The sequence below is a fragment of the Argiope bruennichi genome, chromosome 5 (assembly GCF_947563725.1).
Source record: "Argiope bruennichi chromosome 5, qqArgBrue1.1, whole genome shotgun sequence".
NCBI lineage: Eukaryota > Metazoa > Arthropoda > Arachnida > Araneae > Araneidae > Argiope > Argiope bruennichi.
In genome coordinates this window covers 39,741,441-39,764,335 of record NC_079155.1, presented here as the reverse complement: position 1 = coordinate 39,764,335, position 22,895 = coordinate 39,741,441, and the positions used below count along the sequence as shown (strand labels likewise).

At 28.8% G+C, this 22,895-nt stretch overlaps 1 protein-coding gene across 1 annotated transcript in view; it reads right to left on the bottom strand.

The window, feature by feature from the left end:
• The window catches only part of LOC129969646 (putative phosphoenolpyruvate synthase), a 63,165-nt gene that overhangs the window by 26,389 nt on the left and 13,881 nt on the right, over positions 1 to 22,895 (bottom strand). Inside the window, exons 7-22 of the mRNA XM_056084297.1 lie at positions 22,242 to 22,297; positions 22,074 to 22,126; positions 21,393 to 21,517; positions 19,167 to 19,278; positions 15,665 to 15,723; positions 12,717 to 12,829; positions 12,523 to 12,623; positions 10,846 to 10,884; positions 10,572 to 10,699; positions 6,360 to 6,430; positions 5,931 to 5,995; positions 4,794 to 4,941; positions 4,565 to 4,682; positions 3,004 to 3,104; positions 2,442 to 2,513; positions 678 to 784 (exon numbers count right to left, since the gene is read on the bottom strand). Coding sequence (XP_055940272.1) covers positions 678 to 784; positions 2,442 to 2,513; positions 3,004 to 3,104; positions 4,565 to 4,682; positions 4,794 to 4,941; positions 5,931 to 5,995; positions 6,360 to 6,430; positions 10,572 to 10,699; positions 10,846 to 10,884; positions 12,523 to 12,623; positions 12,717 to 12,829; positions 15,665 to 15,723; positions 19,167 to 19,278; positions 21,393 to 21,517; positions 22,074 to 22,126; positions 22,242 to 22,297 — 1,468 coding nt within the window. The remainder of the gene's footprint in view (positions 1 to 677; positions 785 to 2,441; positions 2,514 to 3,003; positions 3,105 to 4,564; positions 4,683 to 4,793; positions 4,942 to 5,930; positions 5,996 to 6,359; positions 6,431 to 10,571; positions 10,700 to 10,845; positions 10,885 to 12,522; positions 12,624 to 12,716; positions 12,830 to 15,664; positions 15,724 to 19,166; positions 19,279 to 21,392; positions 21,518 to 22,073; positions 22,127 to 22,241; positions 22,298 to 22,895) is intronic.

Here is a 22,895-nt window from a genome sequence, read left to right as displayed (position 1 = left end):
GGGTGCCAGCTCACTGACCCCCGACTTTGGGAAAAAATCTAATAACTTTGACATTAGGAATGAAGGTTCTAGAAAATACAGGAAATATGGAAATATCCTTATTAGGAACACAATATCTAAAGATTCTTCTAGAAAATAAGATACCCTAATATGAAAATTATATAATCAGAGGCTCTCATAAGTCAAATAATTTCTCTTCTTGGAATGTTGATTTTGGAGCGAGGTGTCTAACTGCTGTTTGACATCTATTTGGCTGTTTTGTTGCACTTTTTTAATAACAATTTGCTGTCGGTTGTCGATTTCTGTAAGTCTTGTTTTGGGACGCGCTTTGGTTGTATTTTACTACCTGTGTGTTCGTGTTTTCTAGTGGAATAAAGCGTCGTTATCCGTTATCGTGTTTGTTGGAAGTCTTTAGAGCGTGCCCATGAATAATTTCGATAACAATATTTATTTACTCTATATTTGAGTCTTCAACTGGGTTCTAATCAGTCTTCGAAAAGAAACATTTTCACTAAGTATTCAGTCGGTAAGTAAATATTGAGCATCGATACATACCCTATGTTGCAAATGGTAAAATATTGAGCATCGATACATACCCTATGTTGCAAGTGTTAAATATTGAACATCGATACATACCCTATGTTGCAAGTGGTAAAATATTGAACATCGATACATACCCTATGTTGCAAGTGGTAAAATAGTCCCGTTCATTTCGCAGAGGGCCGTCAAATTCGTGATCGATTTCAAATTCAGTTTCTCCTGCTCCACTTGTTACAGGACGAGACTGAAAATTATTTATATCACCGTTTCTTTATAAATAACAAATAATTAGTATAATAATTCTATAAAATATCTAATGTCAACTATCTAATTCTATCGACAAGAATCTAAGAAATAAAAAAAAATTAAATTAATTTCTGCCTTATAAACAATTCAATTTTTAAAAAGAATTATGTGCTTATGCGACTAATGATTAAATAAATATTAGCATCACACATGAAATTCATGAATTTCTGATAAAAAGAATCTTTTAGAAGTATTTTTAAAAATAAAAAAAGGAAATCATTTCAAATGCACATGAATCACATATGAATACACATCAAAAGAACGTATAGAGAGAATGAAAAGAATAACATAGCGCATATGAAAGGAACTAAGCCAATCGACGGGCAACTGGCAATTCGCATATAATTTCTAATAAACATATGCTTACCAACATTATATGTCTAATGAAAAACGTTTCCGCTAATTTTTTACTTTTTCATATACAAAGTATAGGCAAAGTATTGTAATCGTCAAAAAATATCAACTCGAAACTTCAAAGAATTTCCGAGTTTCAAATCTGCCTCCTGAGTTCCAAAAACAAATTTTGGCTTTATGTCTATCTGCCTGCTTGAATTTGAATATGATAACTCAAAAGTGCCTTCTTTAAGCTAGATGGATAAAATTTGGTTTATGACCAATTTTGAAGATTTTTTTTTGTTCAAATTTTAAACAAAATTCGTTTGGGAGTCTGACAAGCTGGCTGTTGAAGTACAAGAGAACTCGATAATTACAAAATGTAAAGAGATAGAATGAAAAAAAAAAAAAAAAAAACGTTCATGAATTTCATGTGAATGTTGACAATTTTGGGATAAAACTTCCCATATACCATCCTTCTACTTCATTATCCTTCATATCATACTTCATTATCATACTTCATTATCTTCATCATCCTTCTACTTTATTATCCTTCATATCATACTTCATTATCCTACTTCATTATCTTCATCATCCTTCTACTTTATTATCCTTCATATCATATTTCATATCATACTTCAGTATCCTACTTCATTATCTTCATCATCCTTCTACTTTATTATCCTTCATATCATACTTCATTATCCTACTTCATTATCTTCATCATCCTTCTACTTTATTATTAAGTTGTCGGGTTCAAATGCAAGCAATCGGACAAATAACTGTTTTTGGCATATTTCGTCGAAAATTCAATGTAAAACTACAATCTTCATGCACAAATTGCATACTAAATTTTATTCATCAAATTTATATCTTTTTTTTTCTAGTTGGTTACCCTTTTCATATGCACACAAAACATAATTCTTCGCAAACTCAAAAGTAAAAATTCATCAAAATTTCTTGACATTTGCAATATAATCTTTAACGTCAAAACATTTTTTAAAAATAATACAGATTTAGAAATGCCGAAGTAATAGCATAGTTGCTGAATGAATCGAATTATTCCTAAAAATCAAAACAAAAGAAAGACTCGAAAAAATTTCTGAAAATTTTTCAAAGTTTCTACTTTAAATATACTCTTTTACATAAATTTATAGCATGCGAAAATTATAAATTGAAATTAAGAATATTCAATAAAATCGGAATAAGAGAAAACTTAATACATAAAAAAAATAATTGATAACTCATAGAGGTACACTTACTTGAAAAATGTAAAGATTGTTATTCCAAAAACCCCATTCTATGTCTCTGTAAGATCTATAACTCTTCTCGATCTGAAATAAATGCGCAGTTTTAGTTTACAAACTTGATTTAAGGTAGGTTTACACTCAGCCAGTTATAAGATTCCATCAATACCACCCATACGAAGAAGGAAGATTGCATATGCTCTGAAAAAGTGGACTACAGTAAAGCATAATTCACAAGAGGCCAACTATTGCGCTCAACAGAAGGTTACGCATACTTCAGGAAGATCATGTGACCGCAATGGGATAATGACAAATAGTTGTCCCGATGAAACAACCATTTACAATTGTAGCGTTGGGGACACGTGATGTTCCTGAAGTAGGCGTAACCTTCTGTTGCGCGCAATAGTTGGTCTCATGTGAGCGCTGCTTAAGGTATTGCTACTGTACAGGTTCTGCACTTGATGGTCTTGATGGATTGTAGCTGGCTGAATGTAAACCCTACTTTATTCATAAAAAAAGTATCTGCACAATTTTTAAAGTGTAAGCGTTATTTATCAATGCAAAAGAACTTACTTACCTTAAGAGCCAGTTGTGCTAATCGAAGAGCCATGTTATCAGTTAAACAGCAAATCTGTTTATCTTGCTCCTGAACATCTTCAAATTCCGTTCCACCATCATCTTAGAAAAAATTCAAATCATCAGTTTATTATATGACTCTTTTTGAGAATATAAAATCATTTTGAAAATTAAACTTTTAATTCTTTTAACTTCTTATGTAAAATCTCACGTCATTTTCATATTCTTAGTTGGATAATAGTAATTATAAAATTCGTAAAGTAGTAAAATTCTCACATAAATTTTAGGAATGAAAACAAGCCTATAACTATATTTTTGAGTTTCTTAAGCATTAAAAGGAATCTTCACACTCACATAAGTATACATTTTATTTCTTTTCGGAGTGCAAAGAATTACATTTAACAACCTATTTCAATTAAACTTCAGGCGATTCAAAAATAATCTTTTTCTACTTCGCTATGAAAACACAATAAAGTGACATTTTCATTTTTTCATCATTATAAGTAGATATCTAATCCCAGTCTTAAAAAATTATTTTATACACAGTATGCAATCACGCATACATATTGTCTATTACAATTTCAATAACAAATAAAAAAACATAATTTTTAGAGCAATATAATAAATATATCGTTTTAATAACATCAGATAAACAAACAAATAAACTGGCAGTAAGTAGCACAAAAACCATATTACGAAAGTACCATTTGAGAAAAATTTAGGAAGCAAAAAAAAAAAATTTTTTTAAGGAATTTCTGCGTTATTTTTTCCTTGATTATTTAAAAGTTGTAGATTCAATTATAATAATTACTCTACACAGAAAAAATAAAAACGGTAAATTGCTTTAAAAATAAAAACAGTAAACGCTTTGAAAAATCTGATAATTTAAATGCGATTAGAATTTACAAAATTTGTTGTTGTTGCTGTTACTAATCCTAGATTTTCAAACTTTGCTGAAATATCACCTATAAAACATTGCCTTTGGTAAAACACAAGTAATCAAAAATGTAGGAGGCGTGTTTGATTCGCTTTACATCAATTTCATTCCAAAAAACTTCCAGCATTGATGGCAAATAAGTGCATTGGTGTAACCACAAATAAATCTTGAGAAAGTCGTTTATTGTTTTCTGGTCAATTTGCTTTTGATTTGAAGAGACTTTCCAATGCCTATACCAAAGTATCGCATATGGTTGAGTGATCCTGCTTTGCTACCACATCGTGGCGGAAGGGGCTTTCTTGGATACAACGGGTGAAATTAATCAGGAGTATATAGTCCAAGTAGGATCAGCCAAGGCATGAAGGTCATTCCACTTTGTCCATCTAAAGCAAACAGCCACTTGGACTAATTCAACCTTCTCCCTCTGATGCCGAAAGTCTCTCGACCAATTAAAGTTGATCCTTTTACAGCAACCATGAATCATTCTTTTCCAAATTCAGATACAGCATCGTCCATCGAGCAAGTAAATCAAAAGTGCTTTCGAGGTTTAAGAAGAAGACCTAGTTCGACAAATGCTTCTCTGTCTTCACAAGGATTAAATGTATTGTACTGGTAAACAGCTTACCTTTCAAAACGATACGGCGACGTTTCGATCCTATGAGTTTGTTTTTGATTGTCAAATTTCCATCAGAATGCCTTTCTATCTCGATTGTATCAGGCTCGTCGGATCCGGATACTACTGACTACAATCAAAGAAATAAAAGAATTATCAGTTGAGGAAAAGCAAAATTAATACAAAAATTTTTTTTTTAAGTCAGCTTTAGAGACAGAACTCCTTTTAATAGATATTATACTTCGCCTAATCCATAATTTCCAGTAATACTCATAGATGTTGGATTTCCTGTCAATGGATCACACGTAAATAGAACTCCGGCGACATCACATGATATCATTTGTTGCACAACAACAGCCATTGGTGAGTTTATAATTTGACCATTTTGTCTGCAATATTGCAATAAAATGTTAATTAATGAATTGTAAAAAAGCAATTAATTTATTAAAAATATTGGTTAAAGCGTCGAATCTATGCCAGTCTTTTTCTATAGAAACTAGTCGTGGCTAATTTTTTTTTCTTCTTTTTCTTTTAATAAAACGTTGAAAAATTATTTAGCAATAGTGTATTTAATTGCATATAAAAATTTCTTTTTCCCTTTTTTTAAAAAAATAATATGTTATTACCATTGCCATAATAACTGACACAGGCACAAACATAACTGGCTTTATGTTTGTGTTTCTCTTTATGTTGGCACCACAAGATATCTTATGACTGGTTGATTTCTTCAAAAGGTTTTGAGCAGTCAAAATATTAGTCCCTGCTGACTTATACAACTATGAAAAGAATATTACTAAAATTATGTAACATAAAAATAAGTCAGGTTATAAATTATGCATTTTTTAGATAAAAAAATTCTAATATGCCTGTCTAACATAACTGAACTATTCATTCAGCATTTCAAATTAGTCCAAAACAAAACCTTAAAAAAAGAATGAATCATTAATTAATTTATTGTAACATATCGATTGGCATTAATAAATGAAAAATTGTATTTAAAATCCTATCTAAAGACAAATATATTTCGAAACTTATTTCTCTAACAGAAACAAAAAAAAATAAAACTTTCTTTTTAAAATAATATTATGTGATTAAACATTCGTAGAAATTGCAATGGTTGAGAAAACTTGCAGGAATTAAAAGACTGGGTATTAAGCCATCATACTAACCCTAAATTATAGTTAAAATATTTTAAAACCCTTTTGTGGTAATCAGTATTCATTTTAAATGAAGCAAAAGGCAAACGAGTTTTGAATAAACAACTCCAATTTTAATATATAAGTTAAACTGTGAAGAAAAGCAAGGAAAAAATATCACTTCATATCAATAAATGCCAAATACAAAAGAATTTTTGATCATTCATTCTAAAAAAAAATACCTCTTATATTGCACAGCTATGTAACCAAACTGAGATGCCCAACACTTCTTAATTGCTGTCATTATCTGAAATGAAACAACCAATAGAAACCTCATATATAAAAACCAAATTGAAATGATTCTTCTCAATATAAATTATTTAATACTTACCGAATCCTTCATTCATTCAAAATACATAATGCCAACAAATTATTCACCACATATCAAATTAAAACGTAATTTTACGAGGTATGAGAGGATTATTTATACTGATATAATCTAGTAGAATGAATAAATAAATAATCGCATATAAAATTTATTTTGCCTGCAGAATTCCCGAGTTATCTCGTTCACACAATGACAAATTAACAAATATTCAAATAATTATTCTCATTTCTAATATATTATTATTATTTATTAATCACCATTAAATCTTTATCACTTTTATTACCTCATTTATTCCTTCTACTCCTAGGAAAGTCTCCATCTGCCCTGCCGCTGACATCTGCTCTGTATCTTCGCCTGAGAAGTAAAATACACATATACATATATTTTACTTTTCAAACCACTCAAAACTTGAATGTTTTATAAATTGTTTACAAGAAACAAGCAAATTGCAATAAAATTCAAATCATGCAAAGGGAATTCATAATTATTCAATATCATTTTAAATTTTAATTTGATGATGCAGTTGCATTACTTTTATCTTCTCTTTTGGATAATACATAGATGGCGACGCCTGATTAGATACGCATCCCATAGTGCATTGCGGTTGTAATGAAAATGAGATCATATGCTGTTCTGTTAAGCTGCGCGCATAAATGTCTTGTCTTTTCTTTGTGTGTTGTGTTTGTTTAGTGTGAAATGTGATTATTAAAGAAATATTCCCGAAAACATACGTCCTGTTACTTCCACTGCATGGATCTTAATGATCTACATTCCACCACAATATGAAATTTTTTTCATACAGGGCACTCTAAATTAATACAAATCATTCCACGTATTTATTAAAAATATTATCGATTAATGTTTTTTGTTAAAAGAACGCCCTGGATTTGAATTCTTCTATACAAATGTTACATTTTTATTTAAATTATTTGCATCAAGTATTTCAAACTCGGTAGTTAACAATCGAAGTTACAAGGTAACACTATAAATTATTGTTACGATATTTCCATGAGGTGGTACAATATTAAAAATAAATATAGAACGTTATCATAAAAAATAATAAATAATGTATTTATGATATTAGGGAAAAGCGAAATAAAATTTGCCCCGCTTATGCTTTCTAATTGTGTGTAGTTGCATAAGCAGCACTGCTTTTTTATTGTTGTTGTTGTTGCCATTTTATTTTATTTTTATCTACTTAAAAAATATGTGAGTGCACACTTTTATTGTCTTCATCATTTTCGTGTTTTTACTGTATATTTTTTGCAATCTAAATGGATCAAAGCCCACATTTTAAGATAAGCGGGTCCAATTGGGAAGAGATGGAACAAGATTTCAGGTGAAAAGCTTTTAATAATATCCTCTTAAATAATGCTGGTATTCATTAATTCATTACTTTCTATTCTCGGCAATTGATATTTTATATCTATTTATTTTTAGAAGATCATTTTTATTCCATAAAACAGTTGTGAATCATTTTAACAGTTGCTACAGAATGAAAAGAAGATCATTGTTTTCAGTGAGATATCTTTATTTTGAACTAAATCTATTAAATATGGGAAAACAAAATTTTAGGTAAGACAAGATGTAAAATCTCTTGATGGTTTATATAAAGTTAATTTTCATTTCCCTCCTTTCATATATACTTATTTGTTGAATTATTTTTTCATCCAAAAATAGAAAGTTAATTTTGACTTCTTATTTAAATTTTTGAAAATGAATGGAATATAAACAAGAATGAAAATCGATTAAATATACAATCAAAATTCCTTTAAAGCCAATAATCAAATTGAATATAAAATATGAAACATATAAACCATCTGCACTCATTTGCTTATTTTTTGTTACTCTATAGTAAATTCCCTCCTCAACTGGAAATTTCTGATTAAAATATTTTTTTTAAGTATTACCTAATAGTAATACTTAATACTAATAATAATAGTAAAATACTTAATAATACTTAATAATAATAGTAAAAACCTAATGGTTTTTATTACCATCTTGAGCGTATAAATAAATTTCCGACTCATTATTTTAAATTGCTGGCAGTAATATATATATAGAAACATATTTTGTAAAAAATTATATAACCATCTTCAATATATAAAGGGTATTGGAGTTTCGGAAAATATCTCCCCAAATCGTAGTATATTGTAGAAATATTTTTTATCTAAAAAAATTAATAGAATCCTTTTTTTTTTCTGTAAGGAAATATGTAATTTTTTATTGTGCATTTTATTTATTTTTTACTGAACAAAAATATAGGATTCAAAAGAGGAAATAAAGTTAATTAGATAGAGATTCAACTGGAAACCATTACAGTAGTTAAAATTCATCATACAAAGTTAATATAATAGCTGAAAGAAAATTTACAGAATTCTTAATGGATGCAAAATGAATCTATGACCTTGAATATTTCTATTAGGAATTGAGATCTGAAATCCTTCTAGGAAATTTCATTTCCTGTTGGGAAATAAATAAAAGACAAAGCACTCATACGTGGAATGAATTCTGTTTTTAGAGTACTCCTCATACGTGGAATGAATTCTGTTTTTAGAGTACTCCTCATACGTGGAATGAATTCTGTTTATAGAATACTCATTGCTGAATGAACTTTCTAACTGCACTCCAAACGCTATTGCTATTTTCAATTTGCTTGCATTGTGATTTTCTATAAGTGAGGTTTTCTTTACATACGCGCTTTTCAACTGCGATTTTGTTCATATTTTTTTGTAAAGTAAAGTGTTTTTCATCTTATCTGAATTTATTCATTTCACCATATAGCCACCGATTTTCTAACAATATACAATACCAAATTTAGCTTCTTTATTGGTTCTGAGCAAATGTCGTTGTTAAGCTCCTTTATATCAGGAAATATGTCCAGTATGCTTAAAATTTTGAAACAATTTATATATCCAAGAATTAAGTAATCGAGGCTCATATTACGTTGAATTTCTAAGTAAAAGTAAAGCTCTTGATAGAGTTTTCTACTTTTCCCATTTGGTCAGTTTTATTTTACCATTCTAATTCTTTTCTCTTGACCACCAATGCTTACACTGATATTTCCAAGCATAAATTCTATGGTAAAATATTATGGTTTACTTTTCACTCCATGCTTTCCAATATGGTGAGTTATTTGTATGCAGTTGGCTAAATTAAATGGCATACTTAATCTCCAGTAAGTGTTCAGTAAAACATAGTCTTCATTTTGGATAAGGGAAAACAAAGTCTTGCTCAACATGAAAATACGAAGCAAAAGTAACAATACACTGTAAAAAGTACTGTTCACAGTACAAAGTAAGCAAAAGTATGTTCACTGTACACAAAGAACAGAAACTTGTAGAAACTCACATCACAAGTAAGTAGCAAATCATTACTCGAATTGCTCAGAGTGCACAGATATAGCTTATTCCACGAGTATAATTCCAGAGAAAAAATTTTAGTTTATTTCAGGCTCTAAGGCTTGCATACGTTTTCTGACAGGACCTAAAGTCATATGGAATTTTCAACAGAAATCTCTAAATCTCGGTTCCTATTAGAGACAGCGTCAAAGTTTTTACAGATTTCCAGAATCTTCATTCAAAACTGTTGCCAACGAGATCGAAATTCATTAACTGGCATACATTCATACCCATGAAACACATCTGTAAATTCTTTCAAAAACTCTTTTCACCGATAAGACTAACACTGGAGGAAAGCAATATCATAAATTCATAGTAATACAAATGTTATTATTTCGTTAATAAATCTTGATTTTACCATCTTCATCTCTCACAAATACACAGTTATTATTATGAAAATGAAAAATGATAAAGGTATGCAAGTTGCTGATTTAAAAAATTATAAAGAATAACTGGATACCTGTTGTTGATTAAGAGATCTCTTTAGAATAATGATATACCAGACGTTATTACAACTTTAGTTTGTTTTTTTTAATAGCAAATGCTATTATTTAAACAAATTGCATATTGTTGGATAAGATGAAGCTCATGAAAATTTAATACTTTCATCGATAGTTATTATTTTTCTAGACTCCTTTCGTCTTAAGCACATTATGCCAAATTAAATAAATAAAAAAAAAGCTATCAAGAATTATAGAACACTAATCATTGATTCAAACAACTTGCAAAGTGTAATTATATATCAAATTCTTTTTCTTGGTCCCATTTCAAATAACCGAAGAGCATGAAAATGCCCATATGTTTATTAATAACTCTCTTTTCACCCTCATTAACAGCTGTATAATGTTAGAACATTTCAAATACAAGATGACCTAATCTCAAAGAAGAAGGGGGGGAGAGAATTCAACGTCATTTCTTAGGGAAGGGGAAGCGGGGAAACAAGAAGAATACTTAATTCAAAGGAAGGTGAAAAGTAAAAACAGGACAAAACAATTCATTTCGATGGGTGAGCAGTAGAGAACAACTCAACTCTACCATACTTATCTTTAGGTCTATTACTATATATATAAAAGCTATAAAGAATAGTGCCATACCAGTCGCTGATGAACGAACAGCAAATTTATAATTATTTTTCTTGTCAGGAAATACTTTCTCGAGATTTGTAACAACAGCCTGGAAAACCGACTCGGGCATATTGGTGTTAATAACTTCATCAATAATTCTAAAAAAAGATTGAGATTGCTATAAAAAGTGAGCTGAAAAACAATTCTAAATGTTTTGGTCCGAAATAACTCAACGTATATATAAATTATAAAAATATAACGTAATTTATTTAAATTTAACTAATTTTTTTTTTAATCAACTTACCTTTGACAAGCTATTTTGGTTTCGTCAACCTTGTCACTACTGCAATAATTCAGAAGAAGAAAAAAAGAAAAAAGTTAGATTCTAAAACTGTTTTAGATATCACTTATAAATAAAAACGTTGACTTCTTTAATTTATGTGTGTTTTTATCCTTATATTGTGTGATTATTTTAATAAATTTTAACAGCAGTTACATAAATCTAATAAATATAAAAAGTACAAAAAAATTGAAATTATTTCTTACTTAAATTTTAACTCAAATTATTCCATTAAAACCCCTTAATAAATTCTTATTGACAACAAATTTTCTTTACTAAAACTTTCCTACTTCAAGTAAAAACCATCTGATTCCTCACTTAATTACTATTTAATTTCAATAATTAGTAATAAAATTTTAACTTATTTTATTGATTAATCATTAAAATATTCAAGATTAACTTTAAAAGACAAAAACATAATTTATAAAAGTATGTAGTAATGAAAAGAGCAGAGTATGATTAATCAAACTTCCAACACACATAATTATTTCATTCTTTAAAGCAACCAAATGAACTTTTAAATAAATTGGACACAATTATGCAAAAGAAAATCAATCATAATATATAGATTTCAAGTTCATTATTATATCTAGGTAATAACTGAGCTGTTTCAATGCATGAAATAATTGATTACTTAAATGCAATAAATAATTTTTTTAAAGAAAGCATTAGGATTTTGTTTGTAATGATTTCACTCGTTTTATGTTTTCATTTGTAGTATTATGAAGCAGATCACAGAGTATACGATTTTGACTTCTTCTCATTGACCTTTTTGGTCTGAAATTTTACATCAGTATCAAGATTAAATATCATAATCATCTTGATAGTAAGTTTCTGAATTATCTCGTTCTTACATACTGATATATAAATAAACAGGTTGTCTGCTTATTGATATATTTAATTGAAAAATTAGACCCAGGAATATACAATTCAGATATAAATATTATAAACTAAAATTCAACCTTTTAGCTAGTAACATTTTCGAATTATCACTCTTCCACATATGCATAAATAAACAGAACGCCAAATAGCTAAATCTTCTACGTATTTGATACAAAATTCTAAACGAATCTTAAATTCTACTGATCAAATCATACCTTAAATGTCCTGCATCAGTTTTTTAATTATCATATTATATGATAACTAAAAAAGTACGAACTTGATGCGGGACATTTAAGGTATGATTTGATCAGTAGAATTAAGATTCGTTTAAAATTTTGTATCAAATCCGCAAAATATTTAGCTATTTGGTCTTCTGTTTATTTCTGCATATGTGGCATGCACACGGATGATCAGATTGACAATCCATGGACGAATTTAGTTTAAAATGTGATAGAAATCTGCAATATTGATGACCAAAAACCAAAATTCAGTCATTTAACTCATTATATTTTTACGCCACCATGCTCTCATATACACGGAAGAACAGATATAATTTTTTAAAAAAATTTCAGATTCAGGGCGCTTTAAAATGCAGTGACGAAGAATTCCAATGTCAAATGCTTTGACAATTGCATTACATTTTCACTGTAAGTTTCAAATACGAAAAAGTAAAAATATGTTTTTGAAAAAAATCCTTCACTACAGAACTGCGTGTCACATCAATTTACATATGATTCTTTGAACAAAGTTAATACTTACTAAAGAACCTTTTCTAAACTCTTTATCTGCTTTAAAATTTCATCCGTCAGAAACTTCTGATAAGCTCCTGTTGTAACAACCATACCACTGGGTACTGTGAACTGATATAGAAAAAAAATTATTTCAAGTCAAAATTTATTGAAAAAAATGTATAAATAAAAGAATTAAGATAAGTTTTCAAAATAAATTCATACGCTTTTGAAGTCTTTGCTTAGCTCCGTAAGTTTTCCTAATGATGATCCTTTTCCACCAGTTATGTCTGGATTTTGGCAAACTTTCTCAGAAAAAGGCACAACCAATGGAATGACTTTAAGAAAATCCAAATATCACCATTATCAATTTAAATAAAAGATCAATCAATGATACTCTAGCAATGAAATTTTGTATTTTTTCAAGGTTATATTTTAATTATCCTTTTGCGCTAAAAAAAATTCAGGGAATATGTATATTATACAAGGCGTTAATAAGTGAATATTCCAACTTCACGGGGTTATTAAAAGAAAACAAATAAGAACTTTTAGTTCATCCGAAAACAAAAATAATGACTGAAAGTTATATTTGGCGATTTATAAGTCTCCAAATGGTCGCCAAGTTTCTCTCTAAGGCAGGAAGTTAATTGGCCTGGTATCCATTCAGTAGCCATTAAAATATAGGTACAATTCTTTTCCCGGCTGCAGGGAAGCAATACTACAGATCTATAATAGAGTCACATACATCAAATCACGTATGAAACGCCCTTTGATATGAATATCATATCAAATCAGACATGAAACTAGCAGCGTTCAGTCTAACGACCGATAATGGCACCAATTATCGTCATACATGCTCATCAGCAATACATCAAAGCGTCACACCACATATGCAGAAAAAAAAGTGGGGGATGGGTTATCATATGGCCTCAATATCCTTCTTATTTCTGGAGGAACTCACATTAAACACTTAAACCTGTGTTCTGTCCTTGTTAAATTTTCGGTTTTGATTTTTGATTTCCGGCAAGGTTGTATTTAGTTTTGGTTTCTTTTAACAGCCCTGCAAAGACGGGATATTTATTTATATGAATACCATGTACCACTCTTCGTCAAAATTAAATTTAGCTTTCAAAACCTCTTAAGTATTGTAAAATTTAGTAACATCAGAGATCTATTTATTGTTGCATTTTAAAGCAAACAGAATATAGGGTAATATTTATATATTCTGTAATCTAGTTAACTGAAAACCAGGTTATCCGAAACGCTCCGAAAATTCTAATAAAATATGGGAATACTCGTTATTTTAGGTTGCCATGAGATGTATTGAATAATGCAATGAGTCAATAATGGTTAATGTCTTTTAATGAAAAGAAGGTGCTAATATATATATATATATATATATATATATATATATATATATATATATATATTATTCCCATAGCACAGAAATCTTCCCTATTACATATTGCTAAATAGCAACAATCAAATGTAAATAAATCAGTATACGAAATTTTCAGATAACTTCACTAAACGATTTTATAGCTGAGTATAATTCCTTCCTTCGCAAATTTTGGAACTGTAACAATATTATTAGCAATTTCTTTGGTTAGAATTGGCATTCCATTCAGTTAGAGAAAACAAGATGTGAAAGAAATTAAGAAATGCGCGTCAAACAGAAAATTTATCAAGAGTCAAAATACATTTAACCGTAGCCAAGTAGTTATAGTAACCGTAGCCAACTAATTTATTGATCACCATAAAAAGTCAATAATCTGGGCGAACAGGTTGGTCGCCCAAAGCAAATAGTATTCTATAAATTATTACTAAGTATATATTGATGTAATCCTAAAAAATGTAATTTTAACTTTAATAAATAGAATGTAATTATAGCGCATAAAGAGAGTGTGTATTCTTTTTGCATTCAAAATATTTCGGAATTATATACTGCAAGAGTAGGTGCAAAATAGTAATGTATATTCATAGCTTAACCAAAAAACGTAGTCCTAAATGTTTTCACTCCTTTAGTTCGGATAACCTGGATTGAATTATATCAAATATATAAAACAACTACTAAAATATGTAATCATTTGAATTCAAATTTATTGATTATTATAGTTTTACCTCAGATTTAAAGTATTTAAAATAAGAAGACTATCTTTTCTTCCAATAACCAACACAATCATTTCCTTGCCGTGCTCGTGGCGAGTTGGAGATTGACCTATCATCTCATATATTGACCTATCATCTATTGACCTATTGATGATATTGACCTTTCACCTTTAGATTAATCTGACTCATGATGTTCCTTGGTTCTAATATAATGAACTTAGTTCTATATCAATGAATTTTCGGTGAGAATTGACAGCATAAATTGGAAATCAAATCGTAGCGAAATAACAGAGCTACTTTAAACATGATTACGATGATGATGCTTAATTTATTAAAATAGATACATCTGATATGTCGTGATGTTTAACTTCCCTTCTATTTTCTCATCAGAATCAGAGAAGATGGTAATAATATACAGGTTATTATAAAGGTTATATATGAACTTTGCGGAACTTTTAAAAGAAAAGAAACCAAGAAATAACTTTGCTGTTTTTCGGAAATTACGAATAATAGTTGAAAGTGTAAATTCAACCATAGTTATGAGATCATTATAAGCACTTTCAAAAATATAAAAAATATCAATGGCAAGACGTACCACACCCTATACTTTTTCTGTCACTTTTATGTGACAATTTGAAAGCATACTGATATTCATGTTTTAAGTTCGTAAACATCAATTGGTAGCAGTGAAACAAACGCTTGCTGTTGAATATAGTCCAGTAAAAAAAATCAAATATTGCAATACATGCATATCTGCATCCTTTCAAAACGTCACAGAAGCTTGCAAAAAAACTATGGGATGAATAATCGTATTGTTTCGACATCGACGCTTTTCTGGAGTGACTCATGTTGAAAACGTATAACTGTATTGAATTTAAACTTTTAATTATTATTTTTGATTTCCGATGAACAACAAGGCTGCACTTTATTTTTTTAACAAACCTGTAAATTTAGGATATTCATTTATAATCAATCATCAAGCATAACTTTAATATTAAAGCATATGCTGCAGATGAATTCTAGCATGCTCATAAAAAAAATTTTCAACTTATCATTAATATTACCTGCTGGAGTAGGATATGTCTCATTTTCAGAGAGGACACGCTTGGATTTCTTTATTTTCCTGATAAAATAAATAAGAAAAAAAGCATAAGGAAACAGCATGTAAATCTTTAAAGGTCTAACTCTTATAAAGTATAATTATTAGTAAAGAACTCTTTAAATATTACTTTATATAATTATTACTTGATATAAAATTTTTGTTGTTTAAACAAATGCAGAAGGAAAAGAACTTAATGTGTAACATAATAGTAATCACTTTATTTTAGTCAACATCATAGACTTTTAAAACAATATATCATTATGTATCAATATCATACATTTCGAATTTTATTTTCATTTAAATTGATTTAATGTTCACTATTTTAAATTAACTTTATTCATACCTAGCCATCTTAGACAACTAGTTGGTATAGTGGGAATATTGATTGTGTTTACTTTCAATGAAATCTCTTACAAGTAACTTAAGGTTTATGATTCCTCAAAGAAAATATTTTTAAGCATCAAATTGTGAGTGATGTCAAAGTCATGTTATTTAAGTAGAAGAACCGGTGGTTGTGTTTTGAATAGCGCTATAATATCATGGACGTTGACTCTATTAAGATGGTTCATATACACAACGAAACGAACAGGTGTTAGAACATTTTCAGAGATTGAAACTATAACTCTCGACATTATAATTTCACTTTCTTATTCTTCAAGTAAACTACGCAGATATTAAGCAAAATCTTCCCTTTTTTAAGAATTCTAAAATAATATAACAAAATCAGATTTGTGCGAAAATATTTTTTGGCAAATCTGATATTATTGCAGATAAATGACAAAATATCACTTTACTTTTTAAATAATCACTTTACTTTTTAAAATATCACTTTTAATTCGTTAAAATTTTGTTCCAAAAAAACCCATTCTTACACCTCGAAGTATATTTGGACCAAATTTTGTAGAGATAGATCAAACGGTCAGTCCTGTAGCACATATACAGACACTTTCTTTGCAAAGAAAAAAAAACACTTGAGTCTCATCTCCATCTAACGCACTACTAGTTCTTTTCTTAAGGCATTTTTTGGCTCATCAAAATTTTTACATAAAACATAATACATTAAATAAATCGTAATTTATTCCTAATATGTTAATGCGTTTGATAAACTTTTTTGAATAATTCTATATCAATAATTTTATTTAATATAACAACAAAGTTGATGCAGTGTTTGATGTTTAAATCACCAAAGAGAAAATTTGATTGCCGTATCTTTTGAACAGTGTCTAGTTGTTGCTATCTATGAATTGAATAAATGCTTGACTTTAGTAATAGAAATAGAGTAAATAGTACGAAATAGAGATAAATTGTGACCCATTTATTTCCATTTGATTATTAAAGCTTTTATTATGTATTTTAAACAAATAGAACTGTCAAAGGGTCAATAGTTCTGTAGAATACACAAAGATCTGACATAAAACTAATTATCAGAGAGATTAAACAACACTATTAGGATATAATTACTATTAATATTGCTTTACTAATAGTACCTTATTAATTAATTGCTTTAATAAGGCTGATGAGTAGGAGTTAAGCATGCATAGAATAAACATTAAGCAAGCTAGCAACCCTCAGCATTAGTGCCATCGCTTACTTGAAATAGTTATAAATGTTACAAAGTTAATAAGATTCCTTTAACAAGCATTCATGAAACGTATATATAGATTTTCTTCGCTAATAATAAAAGCAAATGAGAGTATGTCGACGCTCTCATTAAGCTCTTGTACTTAAAACTGCCAAATTTGGCACTGTTAATTAATTAAAAATTAAGTGAAATGTAATTTTTTTTTACTCGATAAACTTCCGTAGATATTAATACACACAAATAACTGTTGCATTATCTTGAAATTCAAACAATTGCCTTTTTAATGATATCAATTAAATTGGTATGCTTTTTTTTTACTTATTTCGAAAAAAATTTTAGGGTGTTTCTTTTGCATAATTTTTTATAAATTTTTCATCATAATAATGAAATTTAGACTGTTTATTTTCATTGTTTCTACAAATACACAGGCCGTTTTTCTTTTGTTCATACTTCTATGAATAATTAACAAAACATGAGTAGAGAACAAATTTAATTTATTACCAGAAGTAATAAATAAACATAATTAACTTTCATCACAACAGCTGTAAAGATTCGGGAATTTATCAAATTAGTGTATCAGGTTTCTGATCAGCCCTTCAAAGAACTGCCCACCAGTAATGTGAGATGGGATTTAATGCCTTTTTGTAGCTCTTCGTTCATGTAATCGTTATTCTGATATCCTTGTTAGATCTTCAATTCAAAAAAAGAGCTGAAAATAACTCGATTCTAAGCAGTGTTCTCGATGAAATTTAAGATGTTGGAATCCAAGACAATGATCTGGCCGACCAGCATGTCAAAAGTGTGACTTTGGAAGGTAATATTTAAACATTTCTACAGCATATTATTTAAGTAAAAGAAATGCCAAAAAATTTCCAGTCTTCTGAAGAGTTTCAAAGAAGTGTTAAGGCCCATTTCACATAAATGCCAGCAACGTTCTTAGAAGAGGAAATCGAAAACTTGGTCCAACGACATGACAAATGCCTGAATTTTCAAGGCGATTAGATCGAAAAGTAGCCAAATGCTTAAATCTTCACGGCGATTAGGCCGAAAAACAGCCATGTACGTACATAAATTTTGGTTATAAAATAATTTTGTTCTCTGCTTTCTTTCTCCATAAAAATGCTTCTCTTGTATTTTTATGGACCACTAAAGCTTGAAAAAAAACTGTCCTCATATTTAATCGCGTGTTCTTCCATTGTTGTTGTGGTCCATACTATAGAAGAAAAATTCTGCTTATCTTCTGCATAGTTAACAATGCGGAATAAGAAATATTAGCTACAATACCATCGAAGACAACATGCAATTAGAAGATAGACTCCTTGGGTAGTTAGCTGCTTTAATGGAATATGATGTCATGAAACTTTACACCATTAGGAAGATTTATTTAATTAAACATAACAAGTGCAAGGAAATTAAAACAACACAGATTTAAAGTGGAAAACAGTTAGATGTATAAAAGTACTTTGTTGAGAGAATTATAAACATTAAATTGTGTATAAAAGATTTAGTTAAAGTTAAATACCACCAATATTCTCTGTGCAACAGATAATAACCAAAGATGACTAATAAATTTTATAATTAATATTTGGATTGTAACTAAGACTTGGATAATTCAGAAATAATGTTATCTTATACTAAGACAAGTTTAATTCTAGCAACGTATCTCAGACTTTTCACTGAAAATAAATCAAAAGACATTATTCTTGTAGCACAATTCTGTTATTAAAACCCCTATAAAGACTTTAAAAACATAATAATATCTGATATTTTAAAAATTGTATTTCGTAATAGAAACTTCACAGTAAAGTAAAATAGAAGTTATACATAATTATTCATAAGAGAATTTTACACATTAATATGATCTAATAATTGAAATATTTACCCGCTGAAAACTACACCCGTTCCTTTTAATCCATTAAGCTCGAAATTGAAACAGTCGAAATTAGAATTGGAGTTTTTCCCATCCACTTCTCCATGTAACATGTATTCTTCACCTGAAAATAGCATTTGTGTTTAAATTAATTCTCCAAACAGAATTAATATTTTATTGCAGACTATTCGTATGCTTTATTCCAAAGTCACAGAAAATTAATAAAAAAAGAAAGGAATTAAAATTAATTGGCGACATTCCTTTAAATAAAATTTACAGCCATATTTAAAGAGCATTTATACATAAATAAAATTATTCATGCAGCAAAGGCTTGATATTTAAATGTGCTTTAGAAAATATTTCATTTCATTACTTTGAAATGATAATTAGATTTTAAATAATAGCATGATTAATTATAAAAAACGGGTATTTTGATAATTAAGATTTTCTAATTAAAACCGATACTTAATGAAGCTATAAATTTCAAAATAGAAATAAACGCTTATAACAACTATAAAATGAAATTGATTCGAAAAAACAATTGGTTGTAGATTAAAGTAGAGTCAACTCTTTGTCTTTATCGTCAAACTAAGACAGAAATGATGGTTTAATACCACTTGGTCAAGCATATCTTGTCAGATCCATATGTCAAAGGTTCATGATTAATGTAGCAAGGATTGAAGGAACTCTGGACAAATATGGTAATGGAAGAACTAATATTAATCTTTTAGCAAGGTTATCAGAATATGCTAATGGGATTAAATTATCAGCTACGTCTCAGCTTGATAGCCAAGACAGATATTGATTTAATCCCACTTAACATATTTAGCCATGGCCCCATGTCATGGGCTAATGATTAATGACACAATAAGTATTGGAGGAGCCCTGGACAAATATGGTAATAGCCCAACTAATATTAATATTTTAGCAAGGTTAACGACGTCAAGTCATTATTTTCATTATGGCTGTTATTTTTGTCCCTTATCATATTTAACTTTAAAGAATGATACAAAAATAATAATGATCTGTTTCCACGGCACTTAAAACAAGCACCCGGACATCTTTGCCTCTTCCATTGCAAATGTTCCCTGCATTACTATACAGAATAAAAGACAAGTAACGATGATAATGGTTCGACTTGAGTATCATCCAAGATAGATAGTTGTCTGTTGATAGAAAGCTCCTGCGCATAAAGAGGGGGGGAGATGCCTAACTTGCAGACATTTAAGAAAAATTAATCTATTAATGCTGCTAACGGCGTATGACTCCGCGTTTTAAAATGCAGATTGTAAACGCTCGATACATAAAATAAACATTTCTTATTTTAGGATATTACGACCAACGACTGAAAGTGTTTTAAAGAAATTAAAATCAAAACACAAACTACGTCAATTGCAAATAACAGCGAGCATCTCACTCGTTCTATTTATTTTTACAATAATAATCCTCATTGTCAGATGAAACAGCAGAAAAACAGTTTCATTTAACACAAAATAATATATAAAATATTTTTGCTGCAATTACTTCAAAAACAAACATGAACAATTATAACAATTAAACAAATACAAAACATTAATAATTATTTATAATATTTAGTTACGTGTGAACCACAATGACTTGCGATGATGAGTTGCGTTACTCACAACCTGTTCCTACACTGCTCTTGATGGTAACTGAGTAAAGAGAGAAATTTCCCAAGGTGAATTCTGCAACAACAAGCAACTTATTGGCAACCTGCACATCAGTCTACCAATTTATGAATAGCGTTGCTAAAATCACAGTCAGAAGTTAAAACCAATTATCTTCTTTCTTCGATTCATAATCTTTTATTATGCCCATCACGCCACTAGTCGTCATTTCAAAGGAATTCTATTTTTAAATTATTTTGACATTTTTCGTATCCTGTTTTTAAACTACATGAGAATACTTCAAATAGGAAATTCCATAAGTGCAAAAATTACTGCAGGATAACCAATATCTTCTACGCAGAGTTCGTATTCTTAATTCTTGGTAGTTTGCCCGTTGAATCGCAGCAAAGCAAAACTAATAAATGCGAATTGCTGTTACCGTGTTATTTGCTATTATTTAGTAGCGTCATCTCTAAACTATATGAAAGACCTGAAAACCGATATTCACGTACCCCGAAAAAAATGTGGCAGACTACATTTAATACTATTTAATTATTAACATTCATTTTTAATTCTCGAAACATACTGAAATATAGAAAACAATTATTACCTTCAGCGTTGAATTTCGCTACGATATCCTTCTCGCCAATATCAGTAAGATTTATTAAAACATTCTTGGAACCCTCGAAGTTTTCCATTTCTCCTGATACTGCGGTAATAAAACCAACCGTAAGACTAAAATGAAAAAATAATGAGTATTTTTTATTGATTTATGATTATTAATAAATTTAATCAAAAACAACTTTTCAAAGCAAAAGTTTGTCATCCCCCGAAACAGCGAAAATTCTTTATTTTAATTTTTTTTAATCTGTCACTCTAAAAATCGACTTTTCTGAAATCAATTTCTAGATGGCGCCACTAATGCAGAATTTAAATTTAATTGATTAATTGATAACTAAGTTTTGAAAATGCTAAAATTATGAAATAAGAGTCATGGAAAATGACCGCATTTTCAAAATCCTTCCATAACAGGAAGTGAGAAAAAATAAATTATAAGATTTCATCTTAATATAAACTAAATCATGTTGAATAAAAATGTTTAAATAGGCATAAATTTACCAATATTTCCGAACAAAAATTAACTGATTATATACTTGATATGTAAATTAGTATGCAATAAATTAGTACGCAAATTAGTATGCAATAAAGTATTATTATGCAATAAATATGCACATTAATACAGTAATTACCAAATAAGAACAGATTTGACGACAAAATATTATTGACTTACTTTTTAACAACGTTTTCAATAGATATTTCTGCTACGTGTGCAAATCTTCCATTCTTAAGTAAAAAGCAAAAAATTTCTCATTAATAGAATTATTCAGACCTTATGTAAAGCACAAACATTCTTCAATTATTACATATTATTTCATTAAAGCACAGTACATTTTCTTACCTTAAAAACGTAACCTAAAGCATCGGTAAATTTAATGTCTTCCATCGAAAAATTACCTGCAAAATAAGTTAAAGAATTTATATTTTTTTCAGTAAATTCGCTAAAAGAAATTTAAAAATAAAATAATTGTTACATCCTTTTATTTTTAATAACTTATAGGACAAAACCAAGCATTTTTTTTTTATTCTGTATATTGAAAATAGAGTGGATTAGTAATTTGTGATAGATAAATCCTGAAAAAAATTAATGACTAATTTTCAATGACATATAGTGTTAAAAAATTAAGAAACGAAATAAATATTTGTAAAGAAAAACTAATGACTAATTTTCAATGACAGATAGTGATAAAAAATTAAGAAACGAAATAAATATTTGTAAAAAAATATATACATTAAAATATTTTTTTTTGTCAAAATACATGAATAAGGAAATGCAGCAATGTAAGAACTATTTTAAATAAGTATACAGATAATGAAAAGTGGCCTAATCACAACAACATCATAGTTCCTGGCATCATTAATTTGATGAAAAACTGTCAGAAACATATATTGTGAATACATTCCCATTCTGTTACTATTTCATTATTTGTTTCTTTTTTAGTCTCAAAAGTTGTATATTTTGAATCCTGCACTACCGAATTTGTACTTTCAACAC